The 22,905-nt window shown below is 33.1% G+C and overlaps 1 protein-coding gene across 1 annotated transcript; it reads left to right on the forward strand.

The window, feature by feature from the left end:
- The first annotated feature begins 2,555 nt into the window (after positions 1-2,555).
- On the forward strand, positions 2,556-21,020 carry LOC119607627 (tiggrin). The gene is made up of 5 exons (XM_037961624.1): positions 2,556-2,778; positions 13,538-13,929; positions 13,999-16,136; positions 16,203-20,555; positions 20,630-21,020. The coding sequence occupies exons 2-5, from the start codon at positions 13,584-13,586 to the stop codon at positions 20,699-20,701; spliced, it is 6,909 nt and encodes a 2,302-aa protein (XP_037817552.1). The 5' UTR covers positions 2,556-2,778; positions 13,538-13,583; the 3' UTR covers positions 20,702-21,020.
- Positions 21,021-22,905: the final 1,885 nt, after the last annotated feature.

Consider the following 22,905-nt stretch of genomic DNA (forward strand, 5'->3'; position numbering starts at 1 on the left):
TCGGTTCGACTATAGTTTAGAATATAGTTTAGACTATAGTTTAAACTAAAATCCAGACTATATACTAAATTATACACTAGACCATAGTCCATACTATAGACTAGCATATAGTGTAGACTATAGTTTAAACTATAGACTGGACTACACTTTAGACTAGACTCTATTTTAGACTATAAACTAGACAACAGGTTAGAATATAGACTGGACAATAGTTTAGAATATAGACTAGACTATAGCCCAGAATATAGTCAAAACTATAGATTAAGCTATAGGCCAGAATATGGCCTAGAATATAGTACAGACTATAGAGTAAAGTAGAATATAGAACAGACTGAAGACTAGACTATAGTAAAGTCTTTAGACTACATTATAGTGTAGACTATAGATGAAACTATAGACTAGATTATAGTTCAGACTATAGACCAGACTATAGACTTGACTATAGTCCAGAATATAGTTTTGATTATAGTCCAGACTGTACACTTGACAATAGCCTATACTATAGATTTGACTATAGTCCAGTCTACATATTAGACTACAGTCCAGACTATAGACACGAGTATAGTCCATACTATAGACTAGACTACAGTCCAGACTATATGATAAGTTAAAGTCCAGACTTTAGACTATTCTTTAGTCAAGACTTTAGACTATTCTTAAGTCTAGACTAGAGACTATTCTAGACTATTCTATTCTATAGTCCAGACTATAGACTATTCTATAGTCCACACTATAGATTATTCTACAGTTCGGATTATAGAGAATTCTAGAGTCCAGACTTAAGACTATTCTATAGTCCAGACTATAGACGATTCTATAGTCCACACTATAGACTATTCTATAGTCCAAACTATAGACTATTCTTTAGTCCAGACTATAGACTAGACCATAGTTCAGACTATACCCTAGGCTATAGTCCAAACTATAGACTAGACTACAGTCCAGACTATAGATTAAAATAAAGTCAAGACTATAGACTAGACTATAGACTACACTATAGTCCAAGCTATTGACTAGACTATAGTCCAGACTATAGACTAGACTATAGTCCAGACTATAGATTAGACTATAGTCCATACTATGGACTAGACTATAGTCCAGACTATATACTATTCTATAGTCCAGACTATAGACTATTCTACAGTTCAGACTATAGACTATTCTATAGTCCAGACTATAGACTATTCTATAGTCCAGACTATAGAGTATTCTATAGTCCAGACTATAGAGTATTCTATAGTCCAGACTATAGAGTATTCTATAGTCCAAACTATAGAGTATTCTACAGTCCAGACTATAGAGTATTCTATAGTCCAGACTATAGAGTATTTTATAGTCCAGACTATAGAGTATTCTATAGTCCAGACTATAGAGTATTCTATAGTCCAGACTATAGAGTATTCTATAGTCCAGACTGTAGACTATTCTATAGTCCAGACTATAGACTATTCTATAGTCCAGACTATAGACTATTCTATAGTCCAGACTATAGACTATTCTATAGTCCCGTCGGTATAGTCGGTACTATAGACTAGTCTATAGTGCCGACTATAGACTAATCTATAGTCCACACTTTAGACTAATCTATAGTCCATTCTATAGTCTAGTATATAGACTTTTCTCTAGTCCAGACTATAGACTATTCTTTAAATTTAACCATAGACTTCTATAGTTCAGACTATTTTATATTGCAGAGTATCGACTATAAATTAAGTTTAAAACTCCAAAAAGGTCATCATCCTTACAGTTGTGTTATAACTGAGATTCGAATTTTAGACAAGAGGTGATTTCCCTTTAACATTTTGTTAAAAAAAAATATTCTTTAAAAATAGTAAAATCCGTTTTTGTGGTTTTCCTAGGAAATTTAAGACAAAATTTTTTAGTTTTCTTATTAATCTCAAAAATTAAAAATAAAAAAATAAGTTTATTTTTTATTAAACCAAAATTCTCACGTCTAAAAAAAAAACCCTTAATAAATTCTGAAAAAAAAATTGTACAAGGTCGGCTATTTAGCAAAATAAACCAACCGCAATTATAAGACTCAATCAAGCATTATCAATTTAAATAAAAACACAGTTTTTGCACACTTTTTAAAAAAAAATATTTAAAAAAAAAAATTAAGAAAACAAAATTATTCTCAGAATTTATTGGTCAAAAGTACAACACAATCATTACTACTGAATGAAATTCAAGTTGAGAACAAAAAATTTACTAAAGAACTGATAACCGGTAAACAACAATTTACAAACTTAACTGATAATGCAGAGAATTAAAGCTTAAACGATCACTCTCAGTTGTTTTATTTAAAACTTGCTATGGATCTTTATAGCTAGATTTGTATTATCACTAGAATTAATTGTTTATACAATAATAAAGATGTCTCTGAATTGATCTTGCTGAGGAGAGTAAGTACTACATGATGATCTTTAAGTAGAATTCTCTTTTAGTTGGTGGGTGAGAATCTATGTGTTTGTGTTTTTGTTTATTGGTTTGAATTTAGTTGTTGTATTCGATTTATTTTGAGACAAAATTTTCATTTATATTACGATCGCATTTATGCTGCATTGTATTAGTTGAGCTTTTGCTCTGATCGCGTACGCACGTTTAAAGAATTATAAATATTATTAAAATACCATTCCCGGTGCGTTGGTATTAGTGTTAAATAAATATCCTGCAGTTTCTGTATGTGAAACTGTTATAAGGATCCTTATCCTAAATTGTGTAAAAAGAAAATTTTTAATGGAATAAAATTTAATTGAGAGATTTATTACAAAACAAGTGAGTGAAAGAGAAAATTAAAGAAAAACTTGAAAATAATAAAATTTTAAGAAAATGTACTTTAAATAATAAGATTTTGAAAAAAAAAAATATCTATAGAAATATTGAAATTATTAGACTTTTTAATAAAAAAATGGTGGAAAAAGTTTTAAATTTAAGATGAAATTTAATTTGAAATTTTGAAAATATTGTAAAAATTAATTTTAATAAAAAAATGAAATAAATTTAACATTTTTAAAAAGCAGACAGAGTGACCTATCTTGTGATATAAAATACTTATATCTTTTCAATACAAATGGACGGCAAATTTTACATTGCACTGTAAAACTGCAATTGATAACTTTTCTTAAGTGTTTTTAAGTTTTCTTGATAATTTTTTAAAAATTAAACAACAACCTATTGAAATTTTTAAATAAAGTTTATATTTATGAAAAGTAGACACTATGACCTTTCATTTGATATAAAATACTTATACCTTTCCGATAGAATATGTCTTAAAAATGGCCGTCAATTTTACATAGCGTTGTAAAACTGCAATTCATAATTCTACATGATTTTTTTAAAATTAATAACAAAACATATTAACATTTTGATATAAAATTGACATTTATAAAAAGTAGACACCATGACCTTTCATTTGATATAAAATACTTAAAACTTTTCAATCCACTATGTTTTAAAAATGGTTGTCAAATTTACATTGCACTGTAAAACTGCAGTAGTTAAATTTTCTTAATGTTTTTTAACTTTTGTTGATACTTTTTAAAAATTAAACAACAACATATTGACATTTTTAAATAAAATTTATATTTTTGAAAAGAAGATATTAAGACCTTTCATTTGATACAAAATACTTATACTTTTTCGATACAATATGTCTTAAAAATGGCCGTCAATTTTACATAACACTGTAAAACTGCAATTAATAACTTTACAAGATTTTTTTAGAATTAATAATAAAATATATTAAAATTTTGATATAAAATTAACATTTTTGAAATATAGGCACTATAACCTTTCATTTGATATAAAATACTTATAACTTTTCATTCCAATATCACTTAAAAACGCGTGTCAATTTTGCATTGCACTGTAAAACTTTAGTAGATAATTTTTGTTAAAAACTCTTGTCTCTTTTTAAAAATAAAACAACAACATATTGATATTTTTAAATAAAATTTATATTTTTGAAAAGTAGATACCATGACCTTTCATTTGATATAAAATAATTATACTTTTTCTATCCAATATGTCTTTAAAATGGCCGTCAATTTAACATAACACTGTAAAACTGCAATTAATAACTTTACAAATTTTTTTTAGAATTAATAACAAAATATATTAAAATTTTGAAATAAAATTAACATTTTCAAAAAGTAGACACTATGACCTTTCATTTGATATAAAATACTTATAACTTTTCATACCAATATAACTTAAAAATGCGTGTCAATTTTGCATTGCACTGTAAAACTTTAGTAGATAACTTTTCTTAAAAACTTTTGTCTCTTTTTAAAAATAAAACAACAACATATTGACATTTTTAAATAAAATTTATATTTTTGAAAAGTATATACCATGACCTTTCATTTGATATAAAATACATATACTTTTTCGATACAATATGTCTTAAAAATGGCCGTCAATTTTACATAGCACTGTAAAACTGCAATTAATAACTACATGATTTTTTTTTTTTTAAATTAATAACAAAACATATTAAAATTTTGATATAAAGTTAACATTTTCAAAAAGTAGACACTATGACCTTTCATTTGATATAAAATACTTATAACATTTCATTCCAATATAACTTAAAAACGCGTGTCAATTTTGCATTGCACTGTAAAACTTTAGTAGATAACTTTTCTTAAAAACTTTTGTCTCTTTTTAAAAGTAAAACAACAACATATTGACATTTTTAAATAAAATTTATATTTTTGAAAAGTAGATACCATGACCTTCCATTTGGTATAAAATAATTATACTTTTTCGATCCAATATGTCTTAAAAATGGCCTTCAATTTTACATTGCACAGTAAAACTGCAATTAATACCTTTACAAGATTTTTTTAAATTAATAACAAAATATGTCGAAATATTGATATAAAATTAACATTTTCGAAAAGTAGACACTATAACCTTTCATTTGATATAAAATACTTATTGTTATTGCACCAAATAACTTTAAAAATGAACACCAATTTAGGGTTTTACTCGAAAATTACAATTGCAAAGATTTTCTTATTATTTGTTAATTTAAAGAAATACGTATTAAATTTAGCATACATATATATATATATTAATGGAAAGCTGTTATCATTAGCTTTCCATTGATATATAATATGTATAACTTATCTGTTCTTAGTAGCTAATAAATAGTCTCAAACTTTATCACTCTGCAGAAAATTGTTTGAAAAATTTTGACAATATCTATTCAAAACTTTTAAAATTTTACAGAATTGATATTGGAACCTCTATTAATAAGTTTTCTATGTGAAAATCTTACAATTTTTGAACAAAGTTTTTTAAGAAAATTTGATATTATAAAAGAATTTAAGAATTTTAGAACTTTTTTAAAATATTAAACAGTATAAGCTTTTTGTGCATTAACATAGTTTTGTTTACTAAATTGTTTATAAAACTAATTGTTATTCAATAATATTTTTAATAATGTTTTGTTTCAAATTTTTTATAAAAATAAGTTATTCAATTTAAACTTCCCAACACTAACCCATAAAAAATTTAAATCAAGGTAAACTCAAACTCAAGTAGTTCCTGTGTTGCCATTTATGGGTTTGTTTATAATAATTTTTATTTAAATACCATATTAAAAGCTTATTATTCTTTTATATTTAAACAAAAAAAAAAAATAGTTTAAATATTCAAAACTATTTTTAACATAAATATTAAAAGTTTCTCTATAAATTCAAAAATGTTTATGTTTGTTTTACTGCAGATTTCTCTAAGCTAGAATATCTGAATTTTTTAGCTACTATTCTGAAAGCTTAAGTTCTTCTCTATTACTTTTCGAAGCTTAAATTTTATACTTAAAGAAATACTAAAGAATTTATAAATTTTAAGAAAAAGTTTTTCCTGGCAAAAGTGTTTATGTTTAGCCCACTGTAGCTCTGCTGTTACTGGAACTTTAGCCTATACCTATTAGTATTCTGAAAGCTCAACTCTTTATCTACTTAAAGTTTTATTAGGATTGAAGATGTTGTTTAGATATTATGTTTAAACAAATTCCCTTAAACTTTTCTTTAATTTAAGGATTTGGTTTTCCTAAGTGTTAAACTTTAGCACACTGTAACTCACTTATAGTTAAAGCTTTAGACTTATATAAAAGCAATTCTAAAAGCTTAACATTTGAATTATAAATTCCCCAAGTTTTGATTAGATTTATATGTAAAGAAGTTTGAAATTTGGAATTAAACAAATTCTATAGAATTCTCAATTTGCTTTTCAAAGTTTAAAATGGTTAAGAAAAAGCTTTTAAGTCCAGTATACATTTTTTAGATACCTTAAAGCTTTCAAAAGCTCGTTGTTACTATTTTCGACTAACTGTGAAAGCTTTTCCTGCAAATTTGATTTCTCTACAATATCTAATTAACATTTTATTGAACTTTATAAGTTTTCTAATTGAAATGGCGGCTGAAATTTTTTTTGCAGCAATTTAATTAACCTCAATTTTATACCGTGTGATTGAAAGTTTATTGAAATTTTATTTTTTGTTTTATCAAAATCCTTCAATCTTAATTGAAAACTAGCATCTCCGTTCAATAACAATTTAAGCACGCATTCAAAAGTGACAAATTATATTTGCTGCTAATTGAAATTATTTGTTTGGACAATTGTTCAATTATCAATTGTAATTAATTATGACAAAAAAAAAAAATTTAAACAATTTAAATATGACAATAAACTTGACATTTTTTTTAAATAGAGGAATTATAAAATTTAAGATGAAATATGTCTGTTTGAATCGAGAAGTTTAAATTGGAAATGAAATGAGATTATAAATAGTTTGTTATTAAGAACTTACAACACACCTTTTTGCTTTAAACAGGGATGGAAAATTGAAACTTCTAAATACAACAACAACAAAAATAGCACCGTTTAGGTTTTTAAGTACTAAATTCAATTTCCATTAGACAATAGACAAGACTGTAAACCGGACTACAGACTGGATAGCAGACTAAACTATAGACTATCTAGTCTATAGTCTAGTCTATAGTCTAGTCTATAGTCTAGTCTATAGTCTAGTCTATAGTCTAGTCTATAGTCTAGTCTATAGTCTAGTCTATAGTCTAGTCTATAGTCTAGTCTATAGTCTAGTCTATAGTCTAGTCTATAGTCTAGTCTATAGTCTAGTCTATAGTCTAGTCTATAGTCTAGTCTATAGTCTAGTCTATAGTCTAGTCTATAGTCTAGTCTATAGTCTAGTCTATAGTCTAGTCTATAGTCTAGTCTATAGTCTAGTCTATAGTCTAGTCTATAGTCTAGTCTATAGTCTAGTCTATAGTCTAGTCTATAGTCTAGTCTATAGTCTAGTCTATAGTCTAGTCTATAGTCTAGTCTATAGTCTAGTCTATAGTCTAGTCTATAGTCTAGTCTATAGTCTAGTCTATAGTCTAGTCTATAGTCTATAGTCTAGTCTATAGTCTAGTCTATAGTCTAGTCTATAGTCTAGTCTATAGTCTAGTCTATAGTCTAGTCTATAGTCTAGTCTATAGTCTAGTCTATAGTCTAGTCTATAGTCTAGTCTATAGTCTAGTCTATAGTCTAGTCTATAGTCTAGTCTATAGTCTAGTCTATAGTCTAGTCTATAGTCTAGTCTATAGTCTAGTCTATAGTCTAGTCTATAGTCTAGTCTATAGTCTAGTCTATAGTCTAGTCTATAGTCTAGTCTATAGTCTAGTCTATAGTCTAGTCTATAGTCTAGTCTATAGTCTAGTCTATAGTCTAGTCTATAGTCTAGTCTATAGTCTAGTCTATAGTCTAGTCTAGTCTAGTCTATAGCCTAGTCTATAGTCTAGTCTATAGTCTAGTCTATAGTCTAGTCTATAGTCTAGTCTATAGTCTAGTCTATAGTCTAGTCTATAGTCTAGTCTATAGTCTAGTCTATAGTCTAGTCTATAGTCTAGTCTATAGTCTAGTCTATAGTCTAGTCTATAGTCTAGTCTATAGTCTAGTATAGTCTAGTCTATAGTCTAGTCTATAGTCTAGTCTAAGTCTAGTCTATAGTCTAGTCTATAGTCTAGTCTATAGTCTAGTCTATAGTCTAGTCTATAGTCTAGTCTATAGTCTAGTCTATAGTCTAGTCTATAGTCTAGTCTATAGTCTAGTCTATAGTCTAGTCTATAGTCTAGTCTATAGTCTAGTCTATAGTCTAGTCTATAGTCTAGTCTATAGTCTAGTCTATAGTCTAGTCTATAGTCTAGTCTATAGTCTAGTCTATAGTCTAGTCTATAGTCTAGTCTATAGTCTAGTCTATAGTCTAGTCTATAGTCTAGTCTATAGTCTAGTCTATAGTCTAGTCTATAGTCTAGTCTATAGTCTAGTCTATAGTCTAGTCTATAGTCTAGTCTATAGTCTAGTCTATAGTCTAGTCTATAGTCTAGTCTATAGTCTAGTCTATAGTCTAGTCTATAGTCTAGTCTATAGTCTAGTCTATAGTCTAGTCTATAGTCTAGTCTATAGTCTAGTATAGTCTAGTCTATAGTCTAGTATAGTCTAGTCTATAGTCTAGTCTATAGTCTAGTCTATAGTCTAGTCTATAGTCTAGTCTATAGTCTAGTCTATAGTCTAGTCTATAGTCTAGTCTAGTCTAGTCTATAGTCTAGTCTAGTCTAGTCTAGTCTAGTCTAGTCTAGTCTAGTCTAGTCTAGTCTAGTCTAGTCTAGTCTAGTCTAGTCTAGTCTAGTCTAGTCTAGTCTAGTCTAGTCTAGTCTATAGTCTAGTCTAGTCTAGTAGTCTAGTCTAGTCTAGTCTAGTCTAGTCTAGTCTAGTCTAGTCTAGTCTATAGTCTAGTCTAGTCTAGTCTAGTCTAGTCTATAGTCTAGTCTATAGTCTAGTTTATAGTCCTGTTCAGTTCTAGTTCGGTTCTAGTTCAGTTCTAGTTCAGTTCTAGTTTAGTTCTAGTTCAGTTCTAGTTCAGTTCTAGTTCAGTTCTAGTTCAGTTCTAGTTCAGTTCTAGTTCAGTTCTAGTTCAGTTCTAGTTCAGTTCTAGTTCAGTTCTAGTTCAGTTCTAGTTCAGTTCTAGTTCAGTTCTAGTTCAGTTCTAGTTCAGTTCTAGTTCAGTTCTAGTTCAGTTCTAGTTCAGTTCTAGTTCAGTTCTAGTTCAGTTCTAGTTCAGTTCTAGTTCAGTTCTAGTTCAGTTCTAGTTCAGTTCTAGTTCAGTTCTAGTTCAGTTCTAGTTCAGTTCTAGTTCAGTTCTAGTTCAGTTCTAGTTCAGTTCTAGTTCAGTTCTAGTTCAGTTCTAGTTCAGTTCTAGTTCAGTTCTAGTTCAGTTCTAGTTCAGTTCTAGTTCAGTTCTAGTTCAGTTCTAGTTCAGTTCTAGTTCAGTTCTAGTTCAGTTTCTAGTTCAGTTCTAGTTCAGTTCTAGTTCAGTTCTAGTTCAGTTCTAGTTCAGTTCTAGTTCAGTTCTAGTTCAGTTCAGTTCTAGTCAGTTCTAGTTCAGTTCTAGTTCAGTTCTAGTTCAGTTCTAGTTCAGTTCTAGTTCAGTCAAGTTCTAGTTCAGTTCTAGTTCAGTTCTAGTTCAGTTCTAGTTCAGTTCTAGTTCAGTTTTAGTTCAGTTCTAGTTCAGTTCAGAAATTGTCGTGGGGATTTTTCGTTGTCAAAAAGTACTAATGTACTATATATTCCATGCCTGGTTCTAAACATTTTCAAAATTTGTTTGACACATGTTAATTTTATTGATGCATTTTTTTGTTGTGGTTGTTGTTTTTTGTGTAATGCATTTTTTATTTAAACCGATGACAACAGAATGCTCTAATCTGAATGTGTGTGTGCGAGTGAGTGCAGTGATGACGGTGGGAGGTTTTCGTATTTTCAAAACTCACCAACTGACAAATCTCTATATTTAACAAAAGCAAGAGTGATGTCATTAGAAATTTACATAAAATCTAAAACATATTGTAATTTCTTCGAAGACTACAAATTGTTTAGAGTTTTTGACAAACTATTGACCTCATTTTTTTTTTTTTTCAAAATTCGGGGAGGGGAGTTTTAAATAAAGGAACTAAAAATAGTTTGTTTTAAAAATACATTCTTAAAAGTAAATATTTAAAAATAGCATTGAAAATTTAATTGAAAATCTTTTTGGACACATACATTTTTTGTTTAATGTTTTCTTTTAATTCTTTATCACCTGATTATTTCCAATTAAGTTCCTTGGCCTTAATTTTTTTCTAGTCTTTTTACCGGATATCACCCCAATTATTTCTTTAAAATTGCTTTTTGTCTTAATTTCTCTCATTAAACACATGACATAATTTTTTATTAAATTTTTTATAATTTTTTTTCTTAAATTTATTAAGAAAATGTGTTGTTTTTTTTTCTATATATTTAACAAAGATTTATAGAAAAACACCTTTTGAACTTTTGAAGACGTATTTCAACTGATAATTTTTGTGTATAATAAATCTTTTTATTGTTTTTTCTTTTTTTCAATATTTCAACACAAAATCGCAAAGTATTATAGTAATTCAGAAAAAAATTATTATAAAGAAATATTATTCTTATCGTTTTTTTATGAAGAAAATAAAAGTGATTTTTACGATTTAATATAAATTAGAGATTAGAGCAAAAAAAAAAAAAAAAAATTGGAACAAAATTTGTTAAAAATATTTAATGAATTCAGTATTAAATCAATTTCCGAAATAAAACTCTAACTGTATTTAACTTCGTCTATTTCTCTCTTAAACTAAAAATGTTCTCGGATCTCATCCATTCCCAAACTACCTTAATACTTTCGTGATAGTACTTTCCCAATAGGTTCACGATCACCACCGCTAACAATTTGTCTCAACTATGGATTAGCCTATAGACTAGATTATAGACTAGACTATAGACTAGAATATAGACTAGACTATAGACTAGACTCTAGACTAGACTATAGACTAGACTATAGACTAGACTATAGACTAGACTATAGACTAGACTATAGACTAGACTAGACTATAGACTAGACTATAGACTAGACTATAGACTAGACTATAGACTAGACTATAGACTAGACTATAGACTAGACTATAGACTAGACTATAGACTAGACTATAGACTAGACTATAGACTAGACTATAGACTAGACTATAGACTAGACTATAGACTAGACTATAGACTAGACTATAGACTAGACTATAGAGTAGACTATAGACTAGACTATAGACTAGACTATAGACTAGACTATAGACTAGACTATAGACTAGACTATAGACTAGACTATAGACTAGACTATAGACTAGACTATAGACTAGACTATAGACTAGACTATAGACTAGACTATAGACTAGACTATAAACTAGACTATAGACTAGACTATAGACTAGACTATAGACTAGACTATAGACTAGACTATAGACTAGACTATAGACTAGACTATAGACTATACTATAGACTAGACTATAGACTAGACTATAGACTAGACTATAGACTAGACTATAGACTAGACTATAGACTAGACTATAGACTAGACTATAGACTAGACTATAGACTAGACTATAGACTAGACTATAGACTAGACTATAGACTAGACTATAGACTAGACTATAGACTAGACTATAGACTAGACTATAGACTAGACGATAGACTAGACTATAGACTAGACTATAGACTAGACGATAGACTAGACGATAGACTAGACTAGATAGACTATAGACGACTATAGACTAGACTATAGACTAGACTATAGACTAGACTATAGACTAGACTATAGACTAGACTATAGACTAGACTATAGACTAGACTATAGACTAGACTATAGACTAGACTATAGACTAGACTATAGACTAGACTATAGACTAGACTATAGACTAGACTATAGACTAGACTATAGACTAGACTATAGACTAGACTATAGACTAGACTATAGACTAGACTATAGACTAGACTATAGACTAGACTATAGACTAGACTATAGGCTAGACTATAGACTAGACTATAGACTAGACTATAGACTAGACTAGACTAGACTATAGACTAGATTATAGACTAGACTATAGACTAGACTAAGGACTAGACTATAGACTAGACTATAGACTAGACTATAGACTAGACTATAGACTAGACTATAGACTAGACTATAGACTAGACTATAGACTAGACTATAGACTAGACTATAGACTAGACTATAGACTAGATATAGACTAGACTATAGACTAGGACTATAGACTAGACTATAGACTAGACTATAGACTAACTATAGACTAGACTATAGACTAGACTATAGACTAGACTATAGACTAGACTATAGACTAGACTATAGACTAGACTATAGACTAGACTATAGACTAGACTATAGACTAACTATAGACTAGACTATAGACTAGACTATGACTAGACTATAGACTAGACTATAGACTAGACTATAGACTAGACTATAGACTAGACTATAGACTAGACTATAGACTAGACTAGATAGACTATAGACTAGACTATAGACTAGACTATAGACTAGACTATAGACTAGACTATAGATAGACTATAGACTAGACTATAGACTAGACTATAGACTAGACTATAGACTAGACTATAGACTAGACTATAGACTAGACTATAGACTAGACTATAGACTAGACTATAGACTAGACTATAGACTAGACTATAGACTAGACTATAGACTAGACTATAGACTAGACAATAGACTAGACTATAGACTAGACTATAGACTAGACGAGACTAGACTATAGACTAGACTATAGACTAGACGATAGACTAGACTATAGACTAGACTATAGACTAGACGATAGACTAGACTATAGACTAGACTATAGACTAGACGATAGACTAGACTATAGACTAGACTATAGACTAGACTATAGACTAGACTATAGACTAGACTATAGACTAGACTATAGACTAGACTATAGACTAGACTATAGACTAGACTATAGACTAGACTATAGACTAGACTATAGACTAGACTATAGACTAGACTATAGACTAGACTATAGACTAGACTATAGACTAGACTATAGACTAGACTATAGACTAGACTATAGACTAGACTATAGACTAGACTATAGACTAGACTATAGACTAGACTATAGACTAGACTATAGACTAGACTATAGACTAGACTATAGACTAGACTATAGACTAGACTATAGACTAGACTATAGACTAGACTATAGACTAGACTATAGACTAGACTATAGACTAGACTATAGACTAGACTATAGACTAGACTATAGACTAGACTATAGACTAGACTATAGACAATAGACTAGACTATAGACTACACTGGCACTTATAACACTGGCAGACTAGACTATAGACTAGACTATAGACTCTATAGACTAGACTATACTAGACTAGACTATAGACTAGACTATAGACTAGACTATAGACTAGACTATAGACTAGACTATAGACTAGACTATGAACTACACTATAGATTAGACTACGAACTAGGCTATAGACTAGAATATAGACTATACACTGGACTAAAGACTAGACTTTCTAAACATTTAAAAGATCTCTGAACATTATAATTGTATTTTTATTTACCTAATTTTTGATCTTTCTTTTCTTCCAGCATTTCCGAAAACTTTCCATTAGAAACACAAATTTAAATCCTAAAAATGAGAGGCCTTAGCCTAATAATAGTGCTAGTGGCATTGGTACAATGGAGTTGCGGTTACAGTGCCTACAATAGACGTGCTGCTGACTGTGGTTCCTATGGTGCCTGCCCCTATACTCCCGGCAGTAGTGCTCAATACACTTCTTCCTACTCACAATCATCTTCCTCATCCTCGGCATCTTCCTCGTCTTCATCCTATGGTTATGGCTCATGCTGTAGTCTTAACAGCTGGGCTTATGCTCACATCGATGATATTAGACAATTTGCCAATCGTCTAAGACAAGAATATAATAGCATGTCTTCCGGTTCTACCTCAGGTTATAGCACTAGCTATACTCCATGGTCGGGTAAGTTTTGAATGGAAATCTTCGGACTGTATGGTTTAATATTAATTTTTGGTTGTCTTTTCCTTTTAGAGAGCATTATCAGCTTGACTGGTAAAACTTCTGGGGAATTGGATGCCATTTGCCGTTTCCAAAGTGAACAATTGGTTAATGACATGCGTAATGGTTTGGTCTCTTACACCGTTATTGGTCAACCCAATTTCTTTGAATGGAAATCTTCGGATATTTTGCAAAAATATGCCGTAGCTGGTGTTGATTATGGTCAACAGCAATCTTTAAATTTGGACTTGTCCAATTTCGATGATGTTAAAACCTACAATTATCCCGCTGAGGTTAAGGTTGTCGATGGTAAGACCATTGTGGTGCACAGAAATGTTACCGAAGCCCATAAGAGCGGTGGAGAAGGCACTTTTGAAAATCCCTACATCACCGTGGTTAAGAGAAATCGTACCGTTGTTACCACTAATACGGTACCAGTTTACACTGGCTCTTATAACACTGGCAGTTCCTATGGTTCCTCCAATGCTGGCTATACAACTGGCGGTCAGGTTTATGTTCCCGGCGGCAGTACTGTTGTTACCCGCAAGAAGACCGTTTACGATTGGGTTAATCAAAATATGGAACCCAGTGTAGTGGGTTATAGTCCAGTGGTTAATGTTGATTCCCATTGGGGTACCAGTTCCAATTTGTACAAACCTCCTGTACATATACCCGTAGATACTTCTGCTAAGTCCGAAGTTGAAACTTTCGGTACTGGATCTCATGTTTATCAGCCTAGCTATAGTCCCGGCTCTACTGTGACTGTTAGACGTTACAATAAGACTATTATTACCAATGCTGATGGTACCGTTGTCTCTGGTTCCGAGAGCCACAAGAAATGGGTTGATGGTAAATTGGTGTATGACACTGAACGTCCCTTTGGTGAGTGGACCGTGCCACGTGATGAGGAGTGGAAACGCGAGGAACGTGAACGTTTCTTCTGGTTCCTGACCTCGGGCAATATTACCCCTCAAAGTTTGGAAGCTTGGCAAAGACAACAGGAAGAAAGACTTTTGGCTTTGGCTGAACGTTATCACTGCACCGTTGAAGAAATCCAGGATTGGCATCGCAAAGAATTGGAACGTTATCGTGTGTTGTTGGGTCAATATCGTGCCCAAACTAATGATGACACCACCTGGAAACGCATGGAACGTGGTCGCCTTGATTGGTTGATCCATCAGAACAGTGTTACTCGCGATGAATTGGAGAGATGGCAAAAGGAAAATGCCGATAAATTGGCTCAATTGGCCCGTCAATATAGAATCACTGTAGATGAATTGAAGACCTGGCAAATTGAGGAATTAGATCGTTTGTACGTTTTCTTCAATGATCAAAACAATTCTATGATTTCCCGCCCCAATACCGAATCTCTAACACGCACCAGTGAACAAGAACGTTTAGAGGAATTGATTAGACAACACAATGCTACCATTGATCAGTTGCAAAATTCCATTAAAATGGATCAACAAAAACTCTCCGATCTCTCCCTGAAATATCGCGGTAATGTAGGCGATTTGGAAAAATGGCTTAAAGGAGAATTGTCCCGCTTGGGTGGCATCATTACCGAACAACGCAATGAAATGACACGCATCACCGAATGGCAAAAGTCGGAACGTGATCGTTTGGAGAATATTGTCAAGAATCATCGCGGTTCTGTGGGTAATATTGATGAACAAATGGCTAAGGATCGCATTTACTTGCAAACATTGGCCAATAAATATCATGTCAGTATTGAGGAGGTGGAGAAATGGCAAAGACAAGAATTGGAACGTTTGCAAAAGGAGGGTCAATTGCAAATTGAAATGGGCATTAAGGAATGGCAAATGAGAGAACATGAAAATCTCAAGAAACTCATAGCCCAAAACGATCTTACCGTAGAGGAATTCCAAACACAAATCGTCAATGATCGTCAGAAATTGCAAAACTTGGCCAGCACCTATAATGTGCAGGTTAACGAGATTCAAGAATGGTTGAGAAAGGAAATACATGAATTGAAGAATGAGGGCTTCCTCAATGAGGTCAAGAAAGAATTGGCCGAATGGCAGCAACAGGAAAGACAACGTCTATTGCTCATTGTCCAACAAAGTCAGGCCACTGTGCAGGATTTGGAGCTTAAGATCAAGACCGATCAAAGTCATTTGAATCAATTGGCTGCCAACTATAATGTGCAAGTAAGTTTTTTGGTGGTAATATGTAAAAAAGAAATATTTCTTATAATTTTTGTAAAAATTTCGTAGGTTTCCGAAATCGAAGAATGGCTTAAGAAGGAACTTATGCGTCTACAATCCCAAGGCTTGGTTAAGGCTGAAGATCTTAAGGATTGGCAAAAGGCCGAAAGAGAACAAATGCTTATTTTGTTGCAAAACAATCAACTAACCATTGAAGAATTCGAACGCAAGCTGTTGTCTGATCGTCAAAAATTAGCCGACTTGGCTAAGATGTACAATGTCAAGACCACCGAAATTGAAACCTGGATTAAGAAGGAAGGTGAACGTTTACAAACCATGGGCTTGTTGCAACTGCAAGAACAATTGAACAACTGGCAGAAGATTGAACGTGAGCGTATCATGAATTTGGTGCAACAAAATAATCTTTCCATCAAGGAATTGGAGGAGAAGATCAAGAATGATCAAACCCATTTGTATAGCACAGCTCACCAACATCAAGTGCGTGTTGAAGAGATTGAAGAATGGATCAAGAAGGAAATACAAAGATTGCAAGCCGAAGGTTTAGTTGAATTGGAGAAATTGAAGGACTGGCAAAACGAATGGAGAGGCAACTTGACCAACATGGTTAAGGAACGTGACTTTACCGTAGAAGAATTCCACAAATGGTTGTTGGAAGATCGTTCCCGCTTGCAAGCCTTGGCCATGCAACACAATGTCAAGATTGAGGAAATCGAAACTTGGGTTAAGAATGAAGAACAAAGATTTGTAGCCATGGGTTTGTTGAAGCCCAATGAGAAGCTTACCAACTGGCAGGAGGTAGAAAGACGCTACTTGGAACGTATTACCCAAGAACAATACCAATCTACCGAACAATTGGAACAAAGATTAAGACAAGATCGTGAATTGCTAGAGAAATTGGCTAGAGATTATCAAATCCAAGTAGAAGAGATCGAATCATGGATGAAGAAAGAATTGGCTAGATTACGTGATGAGGGACAATTGCAAATCGATAACTTGACTTCCTGGCAAATAGCCGAAAGAGAACGTTTAGATGCTCTCCTAAAACAAAACAAACAATGGTCGGTGGAAGAATTTGAACAAGTCTTGAGACAAGATAGAGATCATATGCAAAAGACTGCCTTCCAATATCACACCTCTGTGGAGGAAATTGAGAAATGGATTCAAAGTGAGGTCAACCGTTTGCAACAACAAGGTAAATTGAACATTGAAAAAATGACACAATGGCAAAAGGAACAACAACAACGTATACTCAATCTCTTGCAACAACAGTCCAGCATTACTGTGGAAGAATTCCAGGTAAAGATACAAAAGGATAGAACTTTCCTCATGAACTTGGCCAGACAATATCATGTCAATGTCAACGAAGTGGAAGAATATGTACAGAAGGTCATACAAGATTTGAAGGAGAAGGGCAAGTTCGAATTGGAACAATTGAAGGGCTGGCAAATAGCCGAACGTGATTATATACTCAATCTTATTAAGCAACACAAGAACGAATGGACTACCAAGGAGTATGAAGATAAATTAAAGAGCGATCGCGATCATTTGACCCAATTGGCCGATTACTATCGCGTAAATGTTAAGGAAGTGGAAGAATGGATGATCCGTGAACTTTTGCGCTTGAGAAAGGAAACCAGTGAACAAATTGCCAAGCTGTCCGCCTGGCAAGTAGCCGAATTGGAAAGACTTAAGCAAATGATTAGAGAAAATAATCGCTTAAACTATGTACAATTCGAAGTTGAATTGAAGAAGCAAAAGGATCATTTACTACAACTATCCCAACAATATTCCGTTAGTGTTACCGAAATTGAACAATGGCTGAGAGAACAATTGTTGAACTTGAAGACCACCGGTGAGGTTCAAGTGGAAAATCTAACTAAATGGCAGGAAGATGAACAGAAACGTTTGATTGCCTTGTGTTTGCAACAGCAAAGAGAAATCACCAATGAGGAGTTCGAGCAACAATTGAGAAGAGATAGAGAGAGATTGCAAAAACTTGCCAACGAATACAATGTCTCGGTGCAACAAATCGAACAATGGATGAAGGATGAACTGCAAAGATTGAAGAATTCCGGTTTGGTGCAGGTGGAACAATTGTCATACTGGCAAAAGATTGAAAGAGAGCGTTTACAAGATTGGTTGAAGCAACAGAACAAGGCTGCCACCACCGAACAATTAGATGCTTTCATCAAACGTGACAAGGCCAGATTACAACGCATTGCCCAAGATTATCATGTTACCGTGGAAGAAATCGAATCCTGGGTAGAACAAGAAGGTGCTAGACTCCAATTATTGGGTATGGTTAAGGGACCCACTGATAAGATCTCCGACTGGGAATTCACTGAATCCTGGACTAGCAAACATCCCCAAAACAACTGGAATAGCCAAGGTATGTTCACCAACGAAGAGATCTGGAAAGAACAAACCAAAGCCCATTTGCAAGCTGTGGCCCAAGTTAAACCTATGTCTTGGCAAGAATTCGAACAATATTTGAAGAATGAACGCATGCGCTGGGAACAGTTCGCCAGACAATACAATGTCACCGTTGAAGAAATCGAAACCTGGTTGAGACAGGCTGCTCAAGAATTGGTTCCCCAAGGTTTTATCTATGGCAAGGTGATCGTTGAAGAATGGGAAACCCATGAACAAAATCACCTACAACAATTGATCAACGATAAAATGCGCAAACAACAGCAGTGGTCTATTGAAGAATTGGAAAGACAATTGATCAATGATCGTGAATACTTGCAGCGTTTGGCCCAACAGTATCACTTGACTGTAGAGCAAATCATTGAATGGTATAAATTGGAATTGCAAAAGTTATTGAACCAAAGAAAAATTGTTACCGAAAACCTAACTGAATGGCAAAAGGGCGAAAAGGATCGTCTTTACAATTTGATCTCACGCAATCCCTACCGCACCCAAGAACAATGGGAACAGGAAATTTTGAAAGATCAAACCACTCTTAATCGCATCTGTGATCAATATCATGTAACCATTGAAGAAGTAGAGATTTGGATTAGAAACGAAATCAAACGTTTGGGAGTATTGGGTTTGATTAAGGGCTACGATCAACATTCTGGTTCTGGCGTCCAATACAGTGGCTGGCAGGAGCAGGAAAGACAAAGATTGAGAGCTATTGCTGCTGAATTGTCCATAACCGAAGAAGAGTTCTTGGAATTTATTGCCCAAGATGATTACTTCCAAAAACAATTGACCCAAATGTATGGCTGTTCTTTGGAGGAGTTAGTGCCCTTCCAAAAGGTGGTAATTGCCAATATGAATAGAGAAGGTTTGTTGGATAGAACTGTTTTGCTTAAGGTGGAACCTTGGCAAAAGACCGAAAGAGATCGTTTGTACAGTTTCATCAAGGATAAGAGCTACAATTTGGAGAACTTGCAAAACTGGCAGAAACAAGAAATGTTATTCAATGGTTTGGCCGCCAATATTGGCATAACCGCCCAAGAATTGAAGGACTGGCAATTGCAAGAATTCGAGCGCATACAAAAATTGGCTCAATACTATCAAATGAACCTCAATCAATTGCAAGATTTCCGTGAAAAGGAATTGCGTTTCATTACCTATATCATGCACAAGAAAACCGCCTCGGAACCCGTGCGTGTACAATGGGGAGCCAACGAAAGCAGACGTTATGGTGTATTGCAACGTAAGACCGGTTTGCAAGGAGAAGAACTAGTACAATGGCGCCGCAAATTGTATCTTCTAAGTCAAGCTCGTTTGCCCTTCAGTTATGGCGGCTATGGTGGTTGGGAAAATGGTCCTGGCACCACAAATCGCACTGCCTCAAACAAGCCTTTCATCTCCAAGGATCGTGGAGATCAACCCCCCAATGTGTTCGATGAAAACATTGACAACGATGAACCCGGTGTAATGGGTTCTAAATATGTTTTGCCCTCCCCTCCTAGTGCTCAAATGAAAATGGAACCTAACCAACAATCAGGTGGCTATGGAGGTTCTCACTCTATGTCCGGCAGCTATTCCTACAGCCATGGAGCTGGACAAAATCAAATGGGTTCTCAAGCCTTGACTGCCGATGACTATGGTCAACAACAAGTGCAGATGGAAGATGAATTTGGCCAGCAAGTTCAGGTGGAAGATTTACAAGGAACCTTTGGTGGATCTGCTTCGGCTTCTTCCTCCTCTTCCTCTTATACTCAGGGAGGTTATGGCGGTCATGGTTATGGACATAACCGCGGTCATGGTTATGGTCATGGGCAAGGTCATGGTCATGCCTATGGTCACTCTCAAGGTCATGGTTATGGTCACGGACAAGGTCATGCCTATGGTCAACAACAACAACAAGTTGAAGTAGAAGACTTAACTGGCACCTTCACCCATCAACAACCCATGCAGAGTGAAAAGCAAATCGATCAAACTGGAGTAAGTATTTGAACTCTAACCTTTAAAGTTTACCAATTTATTAACACTATCTGTTTCTCTCCCTCCCTTTCTAGCAACTCGAAGTTCAAGCTGAAGCTGAAAAACCCGGTCTCCTCTCCAGATGGAAAAACAAAATCTTCGGTTAATTTAAAAATACTCTTTAAGTCTTTGTATAAAAACTTTTTTTTCGTTGTTGTCGTAGCAGCTAAAAACATAAAAATGCCATGTTTCGTTAAATTTAAGTTAAATTTGCCATTTATTTTAATGTTTTCGTTTTTTATTTAATTTTGTTTTTCGTATTTTTTAGTTTGTTTAAAATGTAGTTTTAAGAATTTATATTTTTTTGGAAATTAAGCCACAACGAACGAAATTTTTGTATGAAAAATAATAACTAAATATATATTATTAATAAATTAATATTAAATAAAGTTAAAAGTTAACTTAAATAAATATATACTAAAAAAAATAAAAGAATGTATGTGTCTATTTCAAAAACTAAAACAGAATTAGAAAAAAAAGTAGAACTAGAAAGGACTAAGAACAGAACTAGAATAGAACTAGAACAGAACAGAACAGAACAGAACAGAACTAGAACAGAACTAGAACAGAACTAGAACAGAACTAGAACAGAACTAGAACAGAACTAGAACAGAACTACAACAGAACTAGAACAGAACTAGAACAGAACTAGAACAGAACTAGAACAGAGTTAGAACAGAACTAGAACAGAACTAGAACAGAACTAGAACAGAACTAGAACAGAACTAGAACAGAACTAGAACAGAACTAGAACAGAACTAGAACAGAACTAGAACAGAACTAGAACAGAACTAGAACAGAACTAGAACAGAACTAGAACAGAACTAGAACAGAACTAGAACAGAACTAGAACAGAACTAGAACAGAACTAGAACAGAACTAGAACAGAACTAGAACAGAACTAGAACAGAACTAGAACAGAACTAGAACAGAACTAGAACAGAACTAGAACAGAACTAGAACAGAACTAGAACAGAACTAGAACAAAACTAGAACAGAACTAGAACAGAACTAGAACAGAACTAGAACAGAACTAGAACAGAACTAGAACAGAACTAGAACAGAACTAGAAAAGAACTAGAAAAGAACTAGAAAAAGAACTAGAACAGAACTAGAACAGAACTAGAACTAGAACTAGACAGAACTAGAACTAGAACAGAACTAGAACAGAACTAGAACAGAACTAGAACAGAACTAGAACAGAACTAGAACTAGAACTAGAACAGAACTAGAACAGAACTAGAACAGAAAAACTAGAACAGAACTAGAACAGAACAAACAGAACTAGAACAGAACTAGAACAGAACTAGAACTAGAACAGAACTAGAACAGAACTAGAACAGAACTAGAACAGAACTAGAACTAGAACAGAACTAGAACAGAACTAGAACTAGAACAGAACTAGAACTAGAACAGAACAGAACTAGAACAGAACTAGAACAGAACTAAAAGAACAGAACTAGAACAGAACTAGAACAGAACTAGAACAGAACTAAACAGAACTAGAACAGAACTAGAACAGAACTAGAACAGAACTAGAAACAGAACTAGAACAGAACTAGAACAGAACTAGAACAGAACTAGAACAGAACTAGAACAGAAACTAGAACAGAACTAGAACAGAACTAGAACAGAACTAGAACAGAACTAGAACAGAACTAGAACAGAACTAGAACAGAACTAGAACAGAACTAGAACAGAACTAGAACAGAACTAGAACAGAACTACAACAGAACTAGAACAGAACTAGAACAGAACTAGAACAGAACTAGAACAGAACTAGAACAGAACTAGAACAGAACTAGAACAGAACTAGAACAGAACTAGAACAGAACTAGAACAGAACTAGAACAGAACTAGAACAGAACTAGAACAGAACTAGAACAGAACTAGAACAGAACTAGAACAGAACTAGAACAGAACTAGAACAGAACTAGAACAGAGCTAGAACAGAACTAGAACAGAACTAGAACAGAACTAGAACAGAACTAGAACAGAACTAGAACAGAACTAGAACAGAACTAGAACAGAACTAGAACTAGAACAGAACTAGAACAGAACTAGAACAGAACTAGAACAGAACTAGAACACAACTAGAACAGAACTAGAACAGAACTAGAACACAACTAGAACAGAACTAGAACAGAACTAGAACAGAACTAGAATAGAACTAGAACTGAACTAGAACAGAACTAGAACGGAACTAGAACAGAACTAGAACAGAACTAGAACAGAACTAGAACAGAACTAGAACAGAACTAGAACAGAGCTAGAACAGAGCTAGAACAGACTAGAACAGAACTAGAACAGA

Source organism: Lucilia sericata, unplaced genomic scaffold (assembly GCF_015586225.1).
Source record: "Lucilia sericata isolate MDLA Ls3-8-SP2 unplaced genomic scaffold, ASM1558622v1 Contig000720F_arrow, whole genome shotgun sequence".
Taxonomy (NCBI): domain Eukaryota; kingdom Metazoa; phylum Arthropoda; class Insecta; order Diptera; family Calliphoridae; genus Lucilia; species Lucilia sericata.

Excerpts from the sequence above, each read along its gene's own strand:
- LOC119607627 (XM_037961624.1), top strand. The coding sequence starts at position 13,584 with ATGAGAGGCCTTAGCCTAATAATAGTGCTAGTGGCATTGGTACAATGG. Across the intron at positions 13,930-13,998 it reads TAGCTATACTCCATGGTCGG|AGAGCATTATCAGCTTGACT; the intron begins GTAAGTTTTGAA and ends TTTTCCTTTTAG. Across the intron at positions 20,556-20,629 it reads AGCAAATCGATCAAACTGGA|CAACTCGAAGTTCAAGCTGA; the intron begins GTAAGTATTTGA and ends CTCCCTTTCTAG.